Source organism: Gnatocerus cornutus, chromosome 10 (genome assembly GCF_029298725.1).
Source record: "Gnatocerus cornutus isolate USDA-ARS CGAHR chromosome 10, icGnaCorn1.1, whole genome shotgun sequence".
Classification (NCBI taxonomy): domain Eukaryota; kingdom Metazoa; phylum Arthropoda; class Insecta; order Coleoptera; family Tenebrionidae; genus Gnatocerus; species Gnatocerus cornutus.
Window position 1 is genome coordinate 8,195,665 of NC_142242.1, and position 19,780 is coordinate 8,215,444.

Below are 19,780 nucleotides of genomic sequence, written 5' to 3' on the forward strand. Positions count from 1 at the left end.
TAACCTGAGTTATTTTTCTACATACATAACTGAAAGAATGTAAGAGTTTATTCAGTAGAAAAACAACGTAGTTTAAACACTTGAACAAATATTTTCTTACAATTTTATAAAAACAATGTAATATTTAAATAACAAACATGTACACAATTTGTAGGCGCGTCGCAAATAAAATTTTAAATTTGGAGTCTGACTGAACTAAATTTCTTAATATGTTTTGTAATCATTTATTCGAATTCAATGTGTTAACAGAATCTAATTTTAGTGTTGTTGCTATCAGACTTCTGCATTTATTGATTCTGAAATCGTAACAACGCCAATTACACTAGTCAACAAGAAGAAGTGGACACTGATTTGAGAAAACACAAAATTTGAATTTAAAGAAAAAAAATTAGAAACATTCGCAAACAATCTTAGAGTAAATCTTATTTAATTCAATCGAGACTGTAAAATCTGTGGTGACTTGGAGTGAATTCGCGTTCATTTAAGTAAATGACTTATTGATCGGTTTTATTGTTTGATTAAAAATTGCGAAAGCAAAATAATAAGTAGAAGAAATAACGCAGAAGTAATAATTAAAGAAGCCGGGAAGTCGTCGCGATTGTAATTTCAAAGTACCAGAAACGATCAAACTACAACCATAAAATCATTTCTGTCAAAATCAACATTAATTCTGGTTTATATTTTAGCATTTTACGAGGTGATTAATATGTAAAAGAAAGGGGATAAAGTAAACCGTCAAATTACAATATTTTGTCGTCGTCTCGCAACAAAAGAACGGCGACCTGGAATAAATTAGAAGCGGCATCGTGGTTTAAAAACTCTAATTACGCTATGTTTAATTAATATGCAAGGCGTTTGATCGCAACGTTGCTGGATTTAAATGTTAATACCCTGACATGACTTTATTACTTCCTTCAGTGAGGTGCACGGAAATGACGCTTTTTAGATTTTTACTTACTTGATAAATGCTTGCAGGTCCTCACAGATGATTTCGCACCCTGGCCATTTGCAGACTCCATGGCCATACAAGTGGTGGACTCTGTCCGGTGTGGTGGTAGTCCGCTCCAACTTGTCGTCCAGTGGCGTCTCTTCTCGGCTTGACCGCCCCGGCGCCACCCCCAACAAACCCGGAGAACCTTCTGGCAAAAATAAACTCAAGAAGAATTTCAAATGTTTTTGGGGCATCAAAACACCTGCGTGCTTTAATCGTGACACACAAACAAATAAATAAAATCAATTAATGTGTCAAACAACGCGCATATTGTCTTTTACTTACCGTTGAGTTCGGATTTGATGGCGGCATGTTCGTTGAGTTCCTTCCAAGGACTCATGACTTCCCTGGAGTTGAGACCTGAAGCGAAACATTGATGATAGACGTTGATGAACGTGAGAAGGAAAACGGCTTCACGTGCGCTTAAAACCGATTGTCTAACGGGTTCCAGCGTGGTAGCGGAAGGAGTGGATGAAACGGGGATGGACGGGAAGATGGGCAAGTGCCAATAGTTTTAACCGCACGTGAAATCCGTTGAAGCAGCCACGGGTCTCTCTGGAAAATTCATTTCGACGACCGGCGGTGACAAAAGAAACCTTCATCAATACTAGTAATTAATTATTTTAGGTGGCATTGCCCAATTTGAGGGGTCGATTGCTAAACGAGGGTAAATGGACAGGCGGGATCGGGAATACATACCTTGCTGGAACTCGCCGACTGTCCGATCTTCCTTTACGTTATCTTCGTCACGAATTTGCAAATATATCTCTCTCAAATTGACTGTATTTATCTCTACTTAAAGACATGCAACTTTCAAATTCAAAAACTCTAGAGTTATTTAGTGATTTCAAAAATGACTGTTTGGACTAGTATTGAATTAAAATTTTCGTATTCTCTCGACGAGCGCCTTTGCCGACGTCTTGCAGCGTCGATTTAGTTCATACCTTGTCCTTGAGCAAGCATGAGAGGTTGCATACCCTGCATGCCCTGATGTACGACATACTGTCTTTGCGTCAACTGCAACTGTTGAATCAGTTGCTGTTGTTGAACGGCAAGTTGTTGCAACGACCCAGAAGCCTTCTTTTTATCCGTACTTTGCAAGATATGCGTTTGTTGAATGAGATTCAATTGCAGCTGTTCTTGCAGTTGCTGCATCGTTTGCTCAAGTTGTTTCTTCCCAAATTCCGCCAGCTGATGTTGCTATGCATTCAAGATTACAAACTAACCGACATCGCACGGCTCTACACTACCTGATGTTGTTGCTGTTGCAACAACGAATGTTGTTTCATTAATGTTTGCAACTGAGTTGGATTTAAGACATGCTGTTGAAGTAGCTGCTGCATGTGATGAAGATTCGATGCTGATGATGACATTATTTGAGGTCCTGGCGTTTGGGACTGAGAGAATAAGAGAGCAAATAACAAGTGTTTGCTTGAGAATGAGAAAATTGTACCTGCGAAACGGGTGGTAAGGTCGCATTGAGATTTTTTTGCGGGTCAGTTGTCGGTGGAGGAGAATGATCCTGCACCCTATGGTCTGAGCTGGGGCTAGTGCTTCCATTACCTTTGACGTCACGTTCTTGCTCCCAACTTCGTTCCAATTCTAGCTGTTGATGCTGTTGATCCTTAAGAACTTTTTCCAAGGAGGCAGCCTTGTAGGTAAATAAAAAATAAGTGAGATGTGAATATCATTCGTCCAACGTGAAAATTCATAAAAGATCAATAGAAGCGAAAATGTGCATGTTTTGGTAGTAAAGTCTGAAAGCGGTTCGTGCATGTGATAAATGTGATTGATTTCCCGGGCGCGGGATGGCTACGAACAGCCACATTAGGACCTCGGAAGCTATGTGTCTTGAAGCAATGGTCCGGTCATAATACCTGTACACCTTGGCTAAATATATGGTCTCTGCTCGGTAAAATAATCCAGATGGTATATATATAACAGTATCCTTATACACAGACGGTCAATATATAAAGCGGGTAGGAATATAAATTTGGTGGATGCGCTGGGTTGCTCCGAGCGTTTACATTCAACGAAAGTGACAGGACAATATCTTAAAGAATTGGTTGTCATTTGCAAGACGGAAGTGGTTAATTTTCACATTAGAACGAAACAGATCGGATAGGGTATAAATAAAAGAATATAATAAAGGAGCTGATGGAAAGTTGTGCGTAACGAAATAAAAAGAAGGGAATAATTGAAGAGAATCTGCACAATAAAACTTGTAGGGATGAACCGTATTGTTGTAATGGTAATTGAGAGATGTGTCTGTAAAAAATGAACGTCACTGGCAATCGCCAAATATCTAAATCACTTCGAATTAAGACCTTACGGAATGAGATATCGTTAACAACGAGGGGAGGTTCGGGGTCGGCAACATGCACAGTTAAACTATTCCGTCTTACAGACTATTGTCTATGAAGCCAGGCTGACTGCTAATATAATAAGCGTCCCTCTTCGACTTGGATTACAAACAGAGGGTCTCCTGTTCTGTTTTCCCCGTATTAATGATTCAATATCAATTAGCGGTATACTGAATTATATAAGCTCAATCTTGGAACAAAAAGAAAAAGTCGACTTATGAAAATTCGATGCGGTGCCAGCAATTTTCTAACTCCATTTAATATTTCAAAGAAATATGGTTACGCATAAATGCACTGCTATTTGATATCGCGGCGCAGGAAGCTTTCGCCCTAAAACCAAAACGTCGAAAGCTCCCATAAAACGCTCTTTATATGTTCCGCGATCTCATCGCCCATTATCTTCAAATCAAATTATTAACGCGATTAACGATTAGAATTTTTTCACTCGCACCAGAAATAATTAATGTGGTAGACAAAGGTTGGATTAGAAAATTGTAAAAGGAGTGGTAAATTTGAGTGTTTCGTTACATAAATTAGAGGAAAATTGCCTTCTCAGAACACCTAAAACCATTGGTATTCACTGCGAAACGTCGTGCAAAAACTCGGAAAAAACTCCTTACCCCTGATCACATATTTCATATGCAGAGGGCTGTTTTGCTTGCTAGAGCAATATTATTTCCATATTTTTCACATAATGCGCCACTGTATATGGGTTTTATTTCATGTGACATCATGGTAATGCATTTTAACGTCTTATCATTCATTGCGGTATCTTCGCAACTCTTTAAGAACGACTTCCCGGTAAATATTTGTTAAAGGGTCGAATTTATAATACAAAATCTTTATATTTATATGTATGTATGTGCGTAAAACGTGATCGATTTTTCCAAGAAAATTCTGGCTTTATTAGAGTAATTCCGGGGATCTGTCAAACAAAAAACCTCGAAAGAAACATAAAACATCGACTAAGAGTGAAATAAGGGTGAAAGAACAATGAAATTAGAGAACGGGGAGGTAAAATAAAAAACTTCATCCGAATAATTCTCCGAAGAAAAATACAGTTGAGTAAATATCTGTATCTGTGATGAGCGAGGAGACGGGATATTTACACGGCGAGCCACCGTTAGCAATTTAAATATAAAAGACTGAAGCAAATCAGTTCACGCCATGTTGCCGACGCAATAATGAAACGGGCAAGAAGACGGAAAACTCGCTGGAAACGGAAAATATGGTTTCCGATCGGACAGACGCCATATTATCCAATAAAACATGCTTACCACGTATATATCCGTTGACAAATGTACAGTTTTAAAGGAGGCCAGGATACAGAACATAATTTACAGCAGTCCATTCTCAATAACGCCCATGACTGCTGAATTTCACACTTTACGAGACCGGTGGTGTACTTAACAGTGCGTCTAATTTATGAGCGTCCAGCAAAACTGTCGATGCACCATATGCTCGACTGCCACCGACAGCCGTCATTTGTAACTCCTCAGGTCCTCCAACTCCGCTCCCGCCACTAAACAAGGACTGCTAAATATTAATAACTCCCTATTACCTTACTCCACTGGATTTGACCAATTTATTAATTGCGAGCAGTTAGCCCTCGACGAATTTATCGTCCTGCCAGGATTTCTCGCCCTTAGAAATACGATTTGATTACATATTTTTCGGTCATGCATCATTTCTATAATTACGGACATTTTTCTTTATCATTATCCTGCGAGTCCTTTGGCAGGAGTACGCGCTCTACGCTCTACGCTTTACGCGTGCCGCGAGTGAATGAAACGGGGAAAATGGAGCGATGTTTTATGTGTTGTGTTGTATTGTGATGCTATTCACTGCTGTATACAACAGTATACAAGCTTTCTGTGAGGGTTGGTCGTGGATTCAGTTCAGCGCCGACCGCCGGCGTGATAGCGTCGAGACGTCTCGTTCCGACGCCGACGGATCGACGCTCGGCGATGTGCTTACGCTATTTCGACGAAAATCGAGCGAAATTATGAAAAAAACTCTTCCTAGGACACACCTTCGCAGGACCGGCAGTTATTATTAGAAAAGAGGTCACACGATAGCAAACGCCAATAAAAGGTAAAGTCTTGAGAAATACCTGAGCAAAGGAAGCCAGCATCCGTGTCTCACAGTACTTCATAGATGCTTGTGTTAGCAGCACTCACAGCACAACACCTAAACACAACTAAACACATAAACGGTAACAGGGTCTATTAATTATTTCTTTTTCGCTAGAAAGAACAAGAGTTAGTTGTGTTGTTGCGCAAAAAGGGTCATTGAAGTCGCCGAGATGCCAGGACGATTCGTAGGCGGGCCGCGCGTCTCCGATGCGCCGCTGCAGTTTGTGTTGTTTGTATGTGTGTATATCTATAGCGGCGGCAACGGCGGCGGTGGCGGCGGCAACGGTGGCGGCAGCGGGCGGACACGCAGAGACGCTCCGCGCAATACCAACACCTCCAACACACCACCTCCTCCCAACACCAACAACCATCTTCGGCATCACTGCGAGTCTCGAGCCCCCAACTACTACCGCCTCCGCCCGACGCCAACTACTAACCCTTCTCCGCAAAAAAAAAACTGTTTAGTTTTAAAACAAAAACGACGGAATTGCACAGCCAGCACGGTATTTATTTTCTTCGATAAACGAAATGGGGCGAGACCCTTGGTGATGGATCATCGAGGGTCGAAGTGGGGGAGCGAAAAGCGTCGTCCTTCGTATCGTGACAAATGCAAGATATATCCAAATGCCCTCGGCGAATTAAATTCCGGGCATATAGCATCTAATTAATGTCGCAGCGTTTTTCTTACACATACATACATAGTATTGATTATCAACCCTTAAACCCTCTCTTCAGATCCTTGAAATTATTGCTGCAAAATTTTGCAAAACACCATACAACCTTATCTCACGATCATCCTCAGACCCTATCAACTGGATGAATAACGAATTTTATGTCGCTCCGGATTGCGCAGGATATTGGTTATTGGAAATATAGCGGCCTGGGCACCTGCCACTGAAGAATATCCTTAAAAGAACTTATAACACCCACCCATCTTTTTTCAATTCTCCTGCCGACCCGACGCGAGCACATACAAATATTTTAAAACACCACCAATATACAGGGTGACTTATTTTATCTATACGATATTATTTCAAATCCGGACCCTGAGTTTACTTCCAATACAGCTGGACCCTTTAATATATAAAAGTCCAGCGAGGTAACATATGCAAGCTAGACGTAACTCATACTAAAGTAATATTCACGAGCTACCGACCCAACAAATAATCGACAGCGGTGTCAACCAAGAAATAAAAGCAATTTCGAAGATACAATCTTTTCATTTTTCTTTCCAATTCTGTTCGGGGTATTCGATCTGATATGTATTCCGAACTAGGTGTAAGAAAATCTTTCCTGCAATCTCTATCAGAAGTCGACAGGTATTTTTAACATGTTACACATTTTTTAACCATCACTTGAGACGTGGAAGTGATGAGACCTTTTACCACCAGTCACATACTCCCTTTAAATTTCACTCAAGTGCAATTCAAAGGGGATAATGTTGCAGTTGAAATATTCTCACTCATCGCACATTACCTACAATGATGATAAATAGCTATACATAAATATATAAGAATTGGCTGAGATTTCTTGTACTCTTTTCCCATATTTATATCGTTTTAAATAAAAAAAAAATAAATTCGTTGGATAAATTTGCTAAAACATGATTATTATCTTTAAGGCAGTGAAAAAGGAGTGGTGTGGAAAATCGATAAAAGGAGTAGTTGATTTATCCTTTGACCTGCATTAGCTTTTGCAAAATTTAGAGAAGGTCGTGAAATCAGTTTTCCTCGTCTATATGTAATAATAGAAGTAAAAGTGGAGGAAATGGAGATGTTTATTTATTAACAGGTCGTAAAAGTGCGGTTTTGTGGTTTTGAGAAAGATAGAGAATCGATTGTAGGTATAATCGGTGATGGCATTTAAATGATTTTCCGTTAAAGTGCGCTGACGTTTCTTTGCAACATCGGCATTTGGTGTGTGTTTTTTGCCGTCCTTAACCATTTAGCCGGAGTCGAATAAGTGGCACCCGCTGAGCCATTAGCCGAGAACGTTGTCCATTTGGCTCTCTCGGCGCAACGTCAGCAGTCTGTCCTATCTCCCTCCGCGGACACGGACACGGACACGGGCCGGCTGCGGTCGCATCCACAGTGCCGCCGCCAAAAACCGCCGCCGCCACCGCCCCTCATTACCATATCCACTTCAGAACAATCACTGATGATCCCATCAGGACGAGTCGCCGTTGCCATTCGACGTTCGACGCTCTTTCCTCCGAATTCATCAACACTTCTTGCGACTTTTTATCGATCCCCGAAATGAATGACGTTCCCCGTGCGAGAATCAAATTTTAATATTATTGGCGCGCGGTTTCGTGCTTACAACTGCATACGTAACTAGACAGCGGGCGAGGCATGTGAGGGTAAAGGTATATAAACAGTAGTTATGATAAATATGCACGACGAAGCGTGGTGCTCGGTGCGGCACCGGCATTATGGTGGAAGACAAATATTTGGCCTCGGTCGCGTTGGGAACCGCCATTGTCATAACATAAGACAATGCGAATGCTGTATCTCATTTTTCATCTGGCCGATCTTTATAATCTGTATTTGCATCAGCTTGTAGCGATCTAATAATAACTCTGGGGAGCGGGTGAGCGGGCGAATGCCGTCCACATCGCTCCGAGATACAACCAGATTCTTCAATTAAAACTTATGTTTATTTAGTATTCGGGAAGCGGGCGCGAGCGAGCGCAATGAGAAATGTTTAACCGAAATAATAAGAGACAGTGACCGGAAGAGGCGGCATCAGCATCGGCATTGTAAGCATTCCGTCGCCGCCTTCACTTATTTTTTTCAACACACTTTTTTTTTAAACGCATTATATAATTATGATTATTGATTGCAAGGGCGTTGATAAGAACATACAGTAGCAGTGTGTTGTGTCAGCACGTCACGTTAGGATACATGAAGATCTCGGCGAGAAGATAGAAAGATTAGAGGTTAGAGATAGAAAGTCAGCAGCTTAGAATCGAATCGTAGTGGTGGAGGCGGCGGCGGCGGTCAGTGAACGGCCGTTAGTGCTGATTGCCGTTCTTCGTCACCCGTCACTGCCTAAGATTACCTCCGTCTTACCATAACACGGCTTTTAGCTGAGAAAAAAAGATAAAGAAAAAGTGCGCCAATAAAACAAGAGGGCTAGCTGCGAAAGCGCCGCTGAAAAAACTTTCAAGATTTTCATCTGATTAATACCTGACAGGAAGCGTCAATAAGCACCTATCGTCAATTCGTATTGATTTCGATATTTTAGAGGGGTGAAGTGAAAGCCCATTAGGAATTAACAAGTGCAAGATTGTATCGCGGTTTCAAAGTGGGATGCTGATAAAAGAATTAGGTTTTTGTTTAGTCGAGAAGAATTAAAATGGCGGCATTCTCCGCCGTGGTTTATTTCTATAACAAAAAGACAATAAGAGCGTCGACTGACAGCAGTATTTGTTTTACAGATGGATCTCGAAACCCAAACACAAACAAGCCGGGTGGAGCTGCGCGGTTAGGGAAATGTGGCTAATCCGTTTGCGAGAAATAAACGCTACGTTCACTCATTAATGTCCCTCTTCGACGTTTGTAGGTGGGTGGGTTTTTCTCGACATCCCCAAATCAAAAATTTCCACATCGATATTAATCCAAATGAAAATCTTATTGTTATAATTAGATATTTTGCGAAAATCTCTCGTCATGCAAGCAGCAGCTTTCCGAGCTTTTCCGCTGCAGTCGATACGCGTCGATCATATATTTTCTAAGCATTAAGAAGTGACACACTTGGTTCGGTCATGCAGAAAACTTTGCAGCTGCTTTAGAGGGGTTACACGGGAAAGCATTTGCAATATCACTTTTATTCGAGAAAGCTTCGACGTACAACACCGTGTGACATAATTAAAAGGTAAATGAGCATTTTTTTCCGTTTTCATTGATTCGGCGAGCGTAGGAGCCTTCGTGTATTTTAGCAAAAGAGTGCAGGAGACTGTAAAAGCAATTAAATAGGGTATTGTTTACCGAAAGTGTGGCAGATTCGATATGCCGAGCTTCCTCGGTGGAAAAGCAGGGGCAGCAGGAACGCGCAAAACACCGCTCCAGTCCTGCAACCTTAAGGAGCGAATGTATAAATATTCTCGAAATCGGGAGTTTAACTCGTGCATCCATTTATCTAGATAACGGAAATCCAGTGCACGCATTAATAGTTCCGGTATCTGGAACAGCATTACATCTCACTTAGACGGGAAGTGTTACAGTATCGGGAAGCCTTTAAGCTCGCGATCTGCGATTGGATTGTCGTTAAAGAAAGCGAAATAGGGCCCCGTTGTACATAAGCGATGTATTGATGATGGTCGACCGTATATACCTCGTCGAGGTGTTTACACCGGCCGCAGAGAGCCGGTCCGGGGAGTGGCTTGCTATTTCAAGCAGAATAAACACATGGCTGTTTTCTTTGTTCCGGCAAACTAAACAACCATCCTGGAATCCAAACAGGCCGGCCAGTCCCAAATTCAATTTAGTCTTTGCATGTGGCTATATCGCAAAACGTCAACATCGCATCTATTGAGCCAACTTACAGGAAGCCATCTCAAAGCTCCAACTGGACCTCGTATGTGCAAATCCCACAAACCGCACCAACATCCAAGACGTTCTCTACATCTTAATTATTCACACACACTTTTCTATTTCGAACGTCAATATGCCATAAATTGTACATCTTACATGTAGGTGGATAAAACAATGTAACAAACACAATTTTGTGTAAATGTTATGAATTCCTTTCACCCGGTAGAATATTTCATTTTTGTCGTTATGTTGATTTGGAAAAACTCACTGTCTCAGTTTGTAATAAGAATTTATGTCTTTCGCTGTCAAGGATAAATACCGACGGGCGAAAATATATATATAAGAAAACAGAAAGGGTCAAAAATGCAACGTGTTCAAAATTATTTGCTTACTTTCCATTCAAAGTGGATTACGAAGGATAAAAGTTGGGGAGAAAAGTTTGAAGGGAATTTATTGACGACACGTTTCATTTATAAAACGTATCGTTTAATTAGTGGATTAAAATAATTGTCGCCTTGTTTCACGGAAATCTTGATATGTGCGCAATAAAAAAGGCGAAATTCATCGTCAGGAACGTTCGCACTTCCACATGCCTTAATGCACTAACTCACTCCCCAAACGATCGATAACATATTGCATTTTCAACGTAGCAATTTACAACATGTGTTGTATATCGTGGCTTCTTTATGAATTTTTTGCGACATAGGTTAGCAGTTTTTCAGGTTATAGCAAACATAAGTTTATTGAATAAGTATCCTGAAAGTCTGTTTTCAATTTAAACTGGCGGCGACAGCTCTAAGACAGAGGAAGTTCACAGAATTCACATTAAATTATATTTAAAACCGCTTTTTAATTTCGACATTAAGAAGTTGAGGTGCGAACTGAGCAGAAGGCACCTGGCATTTGTTAAAGTCTTTAATTAAAGTACGCGCCGAAAACAAAGAATGCAAAATTAGCTTCATTTCTAATTATACCGCGCAAATATCTTAATTTCAAACGGGGAAAAACTTTATCGAACACATCTATCAAGTCGAAAGCTCTCGTTTAATTTATAGTAGGGCGAGAGCGGTGTTACAGAGTACAAAGTACAGCCAGCAGTCATACACCGCATCTAAACACTGAGTATCCTGATTCATACTTATTGGAGACATCTGGTCCAAACTCTTTCAATTAAGATGAAAAATCCGAGTGCATTAGCAAGGGGCGACGCTGAAAGGAGCAGGGGCCGCCCATCACAGGTCCTGATTAGAAAGGACAGCGTTCTGTCTTCGATCTTCGATTTCAACAGAAAAATCTACATTTTTAATATCTCGCCTTTTTATAATTAAGTCCATGTGAGAACAACTTGTTCACTATGTAGCTTTTACGATTTATAAAGCTCGGAGCTTTCGATAGGGTGCACGTTTACGATGTAATCAACACAAAAATCAACAAATTGTAATTTTGTCTCCTTCAGTTCAGCGACGTGTCGCGTCGAAAATTAGGACAATATAAAATATAATCGATTACGATTATGCTTTGATTTTCATATATAAATAAATATTTGTTTATTGATTAAGTGCACAACTTACGTATGTACATAAGATTAGAGATTTTTAGTGTTCAAACTCACCTGTTCTCCATCTTCATTATGTATACTATCGTTAGGGGTAGTTGCTGCCGATGGCCTCTGCGAAGTGGAAAGGTTAATCGCACCATCCCCATCTACGTCTTGCTCCATCGTGCCATCATCCTGTAAGAAAATATATATTTATATCTCTGCATTCTGTATATCTGATTATTTTTTTCCGCTCCAACTTCGCCGCAACGAATATCATTTTATATAGGGCGTTATGCCAACACGCATGAATTGTAAAATCCCTCTGGGCATCAAGACACCTAACTTGATTTTATCGGTCTCAGGACACTCGTCCATTTGGGATAAGAGTCCTCGGCACCGTTCACAATCCTCAGCCTAATTCTTAGTTTTTACGAGCACTCTACTAGCCCTCGTTTTCAAATGTTGCTGTATCTATTTACATAAGATTTAAGAAAAATTAAGGAGGGCCATTTACTTGGATATATTTTATATATAAAGTAGTTGTTCGAAGGAAGGAGATAAGGTGCCGACATACAACTGGCCCCTCGTGGTCATTTATTCCGTTTAAAGGATAATCTGGATAATAGGTTCGAGTTATCTTCTACGCGCTACTGGTTTATACGAGACTGCTGTATTATATTGTGGTCGTTCTGCAAAAGACATGGGTTATATTGATAAACTGCGTTTGAATATTATTATTTCTCTGACATGGAGGGTGGTCATTCCAATTACGATAATATTTAAAGTAGCCACCAGCGAGTGTTCTGCAATCAATGGTCAAGGGCTTTTAGTATTAATATCACTAATATTAATATTTTAGTTGAATTCGAAGAAAAAAGCTCACCAGAGAATGTGTTGTTGTGTTGTTATTCCACCACCTGTTGATATGTATTCGTGCAAAACAACGCCATAAGTGCTGTTTGATAAAGGAAATTATGAGATAATGAAATGCTGGATACACATGATGATTCCTCTTTTGTCGCTTTTAAATATTATTGAGAATACGTGAATAAGATAAATAAGATAATGTAATTCTGTTCACGCTACCATAATAAATAATTTCTCGATTAAAAAATCTAAATGTAAATATGAAAGCCCAAGGGGTGGTCTAAGTAATCGAATAAGTGAGTGAAATGTGAAATCGTTTTGTTTTTCTTGCATATTAAAATAGTCGTCATACTTATATTTCAGTGGTGAAGCTCAACACATTTCAGCAACTCCAGCAAAAAACGTAAACCCGATACAACCCTCCTATTTCCGTTATGCGCTTAGAAGTCACCCCTTCACAGTGATTCGACCATAATAAGGCGAGAAAAACCCTATTGATTTTTTATCATCAATTGACCCGTATTCTCTAAAAAATCGCATCATTTTAATGAAACGAACAATCGATAGCTCGGAGATACAGTCAAGTGTTTAGTTATTCAAATCACGTGAGCAATATTTTTAGAAGAAAAGCTAGCATTATTTTTCAGTAAAAAATGTCGTAATCATACTATCATCCCCTAATTTAGGTTTTCTCCCCTCGGTTTTGATAGAGGTCTACCTACACATTTTCGCATGCAGGGTATCTCGTGAAAATTTTATTTTTCAGAAGCAATCTTTAAATTATAACGGTGTTTACTCAAGCGTAATGTAATATTATGAACCTCTTATCTAATATTCATCAATTTGGCTAATTAACTTTGCATAATTGAAATTTATACAGTTTATATGCGTGCAACTAAGTAAACTTCATATAATGTAGAAACGTTCGATTTACTTGTTTAAATTAATCGTGAAGCATGTTGCAGGTTTTAATTAAATTCGTTTCTATTTTACTTTTAAAATCAGTGTGTGTACGAAGATAATGTAGCGTTCTGGTCTCTAAATCCAACTCGTTGCAACAAGACAATCCGGGATTTCGATGTAATTTCGTTCTGTTATTTATCGACATTTTGCTTTTTTTGAGTTGGAAATTCGATGTCGGCTCTATTAATTATTCTTTGAACTTTGTCCGGCACAAAACCTGCGTATCCTAACAAGATAACAAGCTAAATATATTATTCATGGCAGTGAGATGCAGTAGGCCAAGATTGCCTTGCTCCAGGCTATAGACTCCTTATTTCTTACCCTTGTCTAATCAATACCACAAGTTGATGATATTAAACAACTTGACAAATGAAATGATTTAGACTAGACCTTCTGCAAATACAAGAAGAGAAAGTGTCATGCCTATACTCATTTACTGCATTTGGTCGCTCCCCTTTTCTCGCACCCTATCACTGACCATTCTACTCGTTCTATTTGAAATTGTAAATAAGAGCTTAGGCAGCCACTCAATAGGTCATCTAGTTTATTGGACGTCAAGAGTCACTATGTGAATGGAGAAAAGTTCCGATAATCAACTTGAACCACTATTGTGGATGTTTTGAGAAATGAGGGTGCTTTACTGCACGAGCTGTTTGTATCTTGATAACGTGATTGCACCTCCATCCCATTTCATCTCTCAATTCGCAAAAAATTCGACTGCCGACGACACCTAGAGCACGCTTTTTCAACCCTCATTGCATCGAAGGGATTAGAGAGATTTTAATGTTCACTTCCAACCCCGAAATCACAAAATATCACATCTCCACTCAATTCCATGATTAATCCCAATCATATTTCTCTAAATAACTCTACTAATCTTGATTGATAACTAATCCTGACAATACCAACGTGCGAGAGTTATCCTATTTTATATTTCCAATTCTCGTTCTTTGCATAAGACAGGGTGTCTGCAGCTCAGCTTAAAAATTCAATGACCAGCGAAACTGTAATATCAGCTTTTAAAAAGTATTTTATAGTTAATGAAATCTCATTAACAAGTCCAGAGCTGTCAAAAGTAACTAACCCAAAGCTTTCTCAAACATTCAATTTAAGCTCCAAGTAGAATCGATTTCTGCTCTCTACTACAAAATTTTAAAAATTACATTTGTAGCTTAAACAGGTAAAAAATCTTTGATCTTCAGCAAACAAAATTCGAGTTTCTTTTGTATTTATGCAAGAATAAAAAAATTGGCACTTGGAAGATGATGATGAAAAGAAGAGTAGAGTGCTTGAAATAAGAAATTTCTAAGCAGTGATTGTTCGAAAAATTGAGTTTTAGTTCTTTTCAGGAGAATATGTTGAAATTCGCAAGTTTGGATGTTTCCAGCTGAATGAGTGAGTTGGATAAGTTGGTGTTTCCCCTTATTTGTGGAGTCTAATTCCAAGTGGAGTATATAGGTCAAAATAGTAGGGGTGGTTCGTATTGTAGACAGTGAGGGTAAACGCAAAGTGTGAATTTAAAAAAGGCAAAAACATAATTCAAGTCGAAAAAAGCAATGAAAAGATCGGATGAGGCATTTACATTCACAGTAAGTCTTGAATGGGGCTGCACGCAATTACGAGCTTTTCCCTAACCGGGTGCTAATTATATGCCAGAAGAGAGAAGCATCAATCGGAAATTTGCGTCGGCATCTTGCTATCGAAATCGAAGGGTCAAGACTTAAACGGTATCAGGGGCAATTTGACACGTATTTATTGAGCTAGTAGATAACAGTTTCGGTTAGCAGCAATCTTTATGTATAAGGAAGCGGGTGGCAATAAAAATTTCTCGCGATCGAAAGTGGAATTAAAGAAAAAATCCTAATGCCGAGATAGCATCAGTCGTCTGATCGGATATTCTCATCAGGAAGAGAGAGTTACAAATTAGAATGCAAACCGCATTGATTCGGGTGAGGCTTACCTATCGGAACGCCAAAGCAAAATTAGAATAAGTTTAGCGTTGGGAAAAATTGGGGGTGAAAAGCGAGAAATATCGTGCATTTCCTGCGTATCGAGCCGCAAGACAAACAGATCGCGAGGACATGCAGGAATAGCAGGAATCGCAGGAACCGGAGGATCTCCGAGTTGATTGTCTCCTGCTGCGGTCGCTGTGCCTCGATGGTTCTTCCAGAGGTATAAATCACTTTCTGACATGGCGAATGTGATGTTTTGTTTCATTTGATGCACACAAGGTTGGGCTTGCATTGGCTGTATTGGCGATGGTTGTTAGCCTCGGCAACTGGGCGGATGCGCGCTGCGCCCGCGCCAAACCCTCGACCAAGATGCAGGAACACATCATCTCAGACTTTTTATTTTGTTATTTTCTAGACAAGAAATAGAATAAAATGTGTAGTTGTATTGTGAGCCGCGCCCGTCGTTCTCGGATTCGCGGTTGGGCGGGCCGACGAGCTCCTCGTGCCAACCAGGTGGCGACTGCGCGATCTTCACCACGCCCTCGAATTCCTGCAGCGGTCAACAACAACAACTGTGGACGAACTGTGGACGTGCGGACGTCGCACGCCTGCCTTAATACAATAACCACTCGGTGATCAACTCGCGACACTCACACCATAATCCAGCTATTTGGACTTTCACAGCTCCTGCAGGAGATTCGCTCATTCCTGCAAAATTCTCACCATCACCAGTTTTACTTCAATGTTTACACAAACATTTCCCGCGCAAATTCCCTGTAAGTAGTTCATTTCTTCACGATGACTAACACATCACTGCTGTTCCTGCAAGCTCTTCCTTCCAACACTTGAACCAACAGTTCACATTCTATCACTCCTGCTGCTCAAGAGCTTTGTCCCTGATCAGAATTCAAGGTAAAAATTCCAGTGCAATGGTACGTTTACTTTAACAAACAGTACAATATGCAAATTTTCTGGCTTTTCTTAAAGATGAGCATCTACATATTTGGAATGCTGTAAGTATCATCTAAGTACCAAAGTGGAAGACTCTTTATGGCTCTGGTACACAAACTTCTGCGTTAGATGTTAGTGGTTATAAGTTAAAGCTCAAAAAAATTCAGTTGTTAGAAAAGCCTTCAACGTCCTTTCACTCTTAAATAACTTTTTTTGAAATTAACACTGAAGTTTTCCAATTCTGGGGCTGTTTCTGTTTGTAGTTCATATACCTCATAGTCATAACTGTATTTTATTAAGATTTTAGCAGACAATGAGATAAAAATTTAGAGAATCAAAGAAAATGCACCTAGAAATTGACACATAAGCTAGAAACCATCATTTAACTTCTCCTGAAACAGATTTTCTAATATGCAAAAAATTAAAGGATTTGAAGGAGATGGGTTAGATTGTGAAAACATGTTGAAATTTTATAGTTGCACTGGCAAGTGTCAAATTTTAACTAATAATACAAAATATGCTGACAAAAAATGAAATCAAATTCCTGCTAGACTACATCGAAATTACAAAATCAAGTTTACAGTTTACTCTCAGACTAGGTAATAATTTGACGAAGTAACTTTGATTTTGCTGGATATTCAAAAATTGTGTAATTCATTCACAGCAGGAAAAATAACTATAAATAGCTCCAGTTTCAAATTAAAAAAAATAAAGACCAAATCTCAATTATTCTAAAATTATGTAATTTGCCTACCAAGTTTTATGAAGAGTTTTTGAAACAACGGAATATTTCAGGCATGGAGAAACAAGCAATTCCTGCTTTTAAACAAAAAGAATTGAGTTAGAGCTAATATAATAGTGAAACCCATATGTATGTTAATAGCTTTATGTCAATATGACCGCAATAGTTTAATTATCTTGCAATTTGTCTAATTTTCTGCACTTTCTTTCTGCATGAAATCCAAAGTTAATTGTACCCAACAATTGTTCATAGTAAAATTTACAATTAACTGTTGAAAGTGTGTAAAACATTGAATTGAAATTTGCACGTTTGAAGGATTAATCGTTGAAAGCTCTTCGTCGGCAACTCATCCTTAACGTAACATAATACATTTCTTTTACCGTCGTATTTCTTAAGTTCGCCACAAGAGTGTTCGGCCCAGTCCCTATTTCCGAACATTATCCTGTGGAAAACATAATTGTATTTTTATGTTGGTAGCTGCCCCAAATATAAGGACCTGAAAACTGTAACATCATCGTTGTTTGCGAACTACGCGAAAAAGGATAATCTAAATGCAGCTAGTCATCCTGAAATGCATTAAGAACGTAAACAAACTCATCAATACAGTATTTACTCGTGTTTTTTATTTTGAATGCAAGTGCAGGGATGAATAATTGAACTCGACTGATTTTACAAATTATCTAATTCAATCAAGTTTGCAGGAAAAATAACTCGTAGTGGTTCTGTGTGAACATACAACTGCTTGTGAGACCGTTATTAAGAGCTTTTCACACGTTCCGCTTTGTTGATGAAGATTTGTACTTTTTAAGTAACGTAATCACGTAACTAAACATTTGCATTTTTTGTGACAACGGTGAGTAGTTCTACCGTAATTTGCCGTTTTCTGCCTCAATAATTAGTTGACATTGAGCAGGTATTTGTTTTAGTTACGCCTCAAAGGAAAAAATTCTAAACCCAGAAATGGTAGGCTCAAATCAAGGAAATCTGTTATCTGTTTGATGATGACAGCATTGCTGTCGAAACGCTCGTCACATTTGAGCAAACAGTCTTTGGTGTTTTCAGGGTTATATTGAGAAAGTGAACAAACACAATTTGACAAAGAATGAAGAAAACCTTTCAGAAAACAAGAATAAGCAGAAAAGCATTTATATCTCTAAACAAAAATACAAATTCGTTTGTATAGTTATTGACTGTATTTTCACATTGGCAATGATAAACGAGGTAAAACGTCTTCAAAGTTGCAGAATTGGCATATTGCCCGAGAAGTTTTACAAACTTTATAACACTAGAAGATTTATCAATATTATAAAAGCACAGTCTTTTTTATTCATGCAAGTTTGCGCGCCGAATTATAATTATAGAAACTTTATTAAACACCAAAAATATGCTTCTTTGTGCTGACAACGTAGAACTTGATCTTTGATGATTTTGCATTAATGTGGCACCACTGAACTACTCTAGTAACTCACAACCGCAAGTAAACTTATTTCAAATAAAGAAAATATTAGATTAGAACTGAGCAAAACTAACAATAAAGAAAATTACACACACAGCAAATATTTAATCAACCTGACATTAGATTTTACGGCACGTACTTGTTATATAAAACCAAGCAAGATTTCAACGAAAAATTTAAACATATAACTTGAAAAGTGAATGAGGGGGTGATGTACACCTAATATCATAATCTAGTGGTAACGTTGATGGCACGTTTAGACGTGACATTTCATCGGTTGATTAATTTTTTCCAATCAACGCATTGTTTAGTAGAAATTTAGCTTGGTAAAAATGAGTCTGAAAAAATACAAAAGCCCTGTGACCTGTGAAATCGCAATCAAATCAGCACAGATGGGGAAATGGTGGTGTGCCGAGGGTTTTGGAGATTTCTTAAAGCTTTTGTCTCGTCCTTAGCCTTTAAAAGAGGATTTAAAAGTGATAATTAAAAACTCTTCCTTGTCAAAGTGCAGTCGTCATTATTTCAAAAATTAACTCCAATCGATAATTATCTTTGTTAGAGGAGAGTCAGAATGAAGGTGCTGAACAAACCAATCAATTTTATTGTCTTATACTTAACACAATAATATCGACAATACTGAGGCGTAAATATTTACCAATTACAACCTGACGAGCACTGCTAATGTTAGAATTTTCCTGGGAAGCAATTTTTAGTTTGTAATTGTTTATAAATAAATAAGAAAATAAAAATACAACAAAATCTTACGTAATTTAAATGTGTTTCTTTCACAATATGTAAGCCACGTGTGTGATCAGAATAGCTGTGTTGAAAATTCAAGATAATTTCGTGTACATAAATAAAAAAGAAGAGTCTTACGTATATGTAACATCAAGTGAGCGAAATAACGTGCTTATTTCAAATATTGAAAGAGTAAGAGGAATGTACAAAGATTCTGTTGGTAAAAAAACCAAGCGACATTGTATAATGGGATTTCTTTTAATAGTTATTTACTCTTTTGTAGTCATCTTTGCTTAAACATCGCGTTTAAATAAAAAACTCGCCAGAATATTCATATTCCAAACGATGCCGCTTAGATTTAGATAAATACACACAACAAATGTTTGTTAAATATTTCTCCGAAGCCGCATTTCCTTTGTTTGAACTTGTACCAGTATAAGAAGTAAACCGATGTATTTCTACCATTCCATCTTCTCATCACCTGCCTGTTATACGAACTTGGAAAAAAGACAAGTATAAACCGTCCTTGCATCTCGTAAAAACCGTG

The 19,780-nt window shown here is 38.7% G+C and overlaps 1 protein-coding gene across 6 annotated transcripts in view; it reads right to left on the minus strand.

The window, feature by feature from the left end:
- FoxP (forkhead box transcription factor P) overlaps positions 1-19,780 on the minus strand; it is a 58,215-nt gene that overhangs the window by 4,531 nt on the left and 33,904 nt on the right. For 3 of the 6 annotated variants that reach the window (XM_088047604.1, XM_088047601.1, XM_088047603.1), the window contains exons 3-8: positions 11,637-11,756; positions 2,445-2,642; positions 2,242-2,388; positions 1,936-2,191; positions 1,277-1,351; positions 959-1,139 (exon numbers count right to left, since the gene is read on the minus strand). In XM_088047604.1, coding sequence (XP_087903730.1) covers positions 959-1,139; positions 1,277-1,351; positions 1,936-2,191; positions 2,242-2,388; positions 2,445-2,642; positions 11,637-11,756 — 977 coding nt within the window. Of the gene's footprint in view, positions 1-958; positions 1,140-1,276; positions 1,352-1,935; positions 2,192-2,241; positions 2,389-2,444; positions 2,643-4,631; positions 4,721-5,467; positions 5,630-11,636; positions 11,757-19,780 lie in introns of those variants that run through there. The other 3 variants (XM_088047602.1, XM_088047606.1, XM_088047605.1) reach the window with 3 other exon arrangements.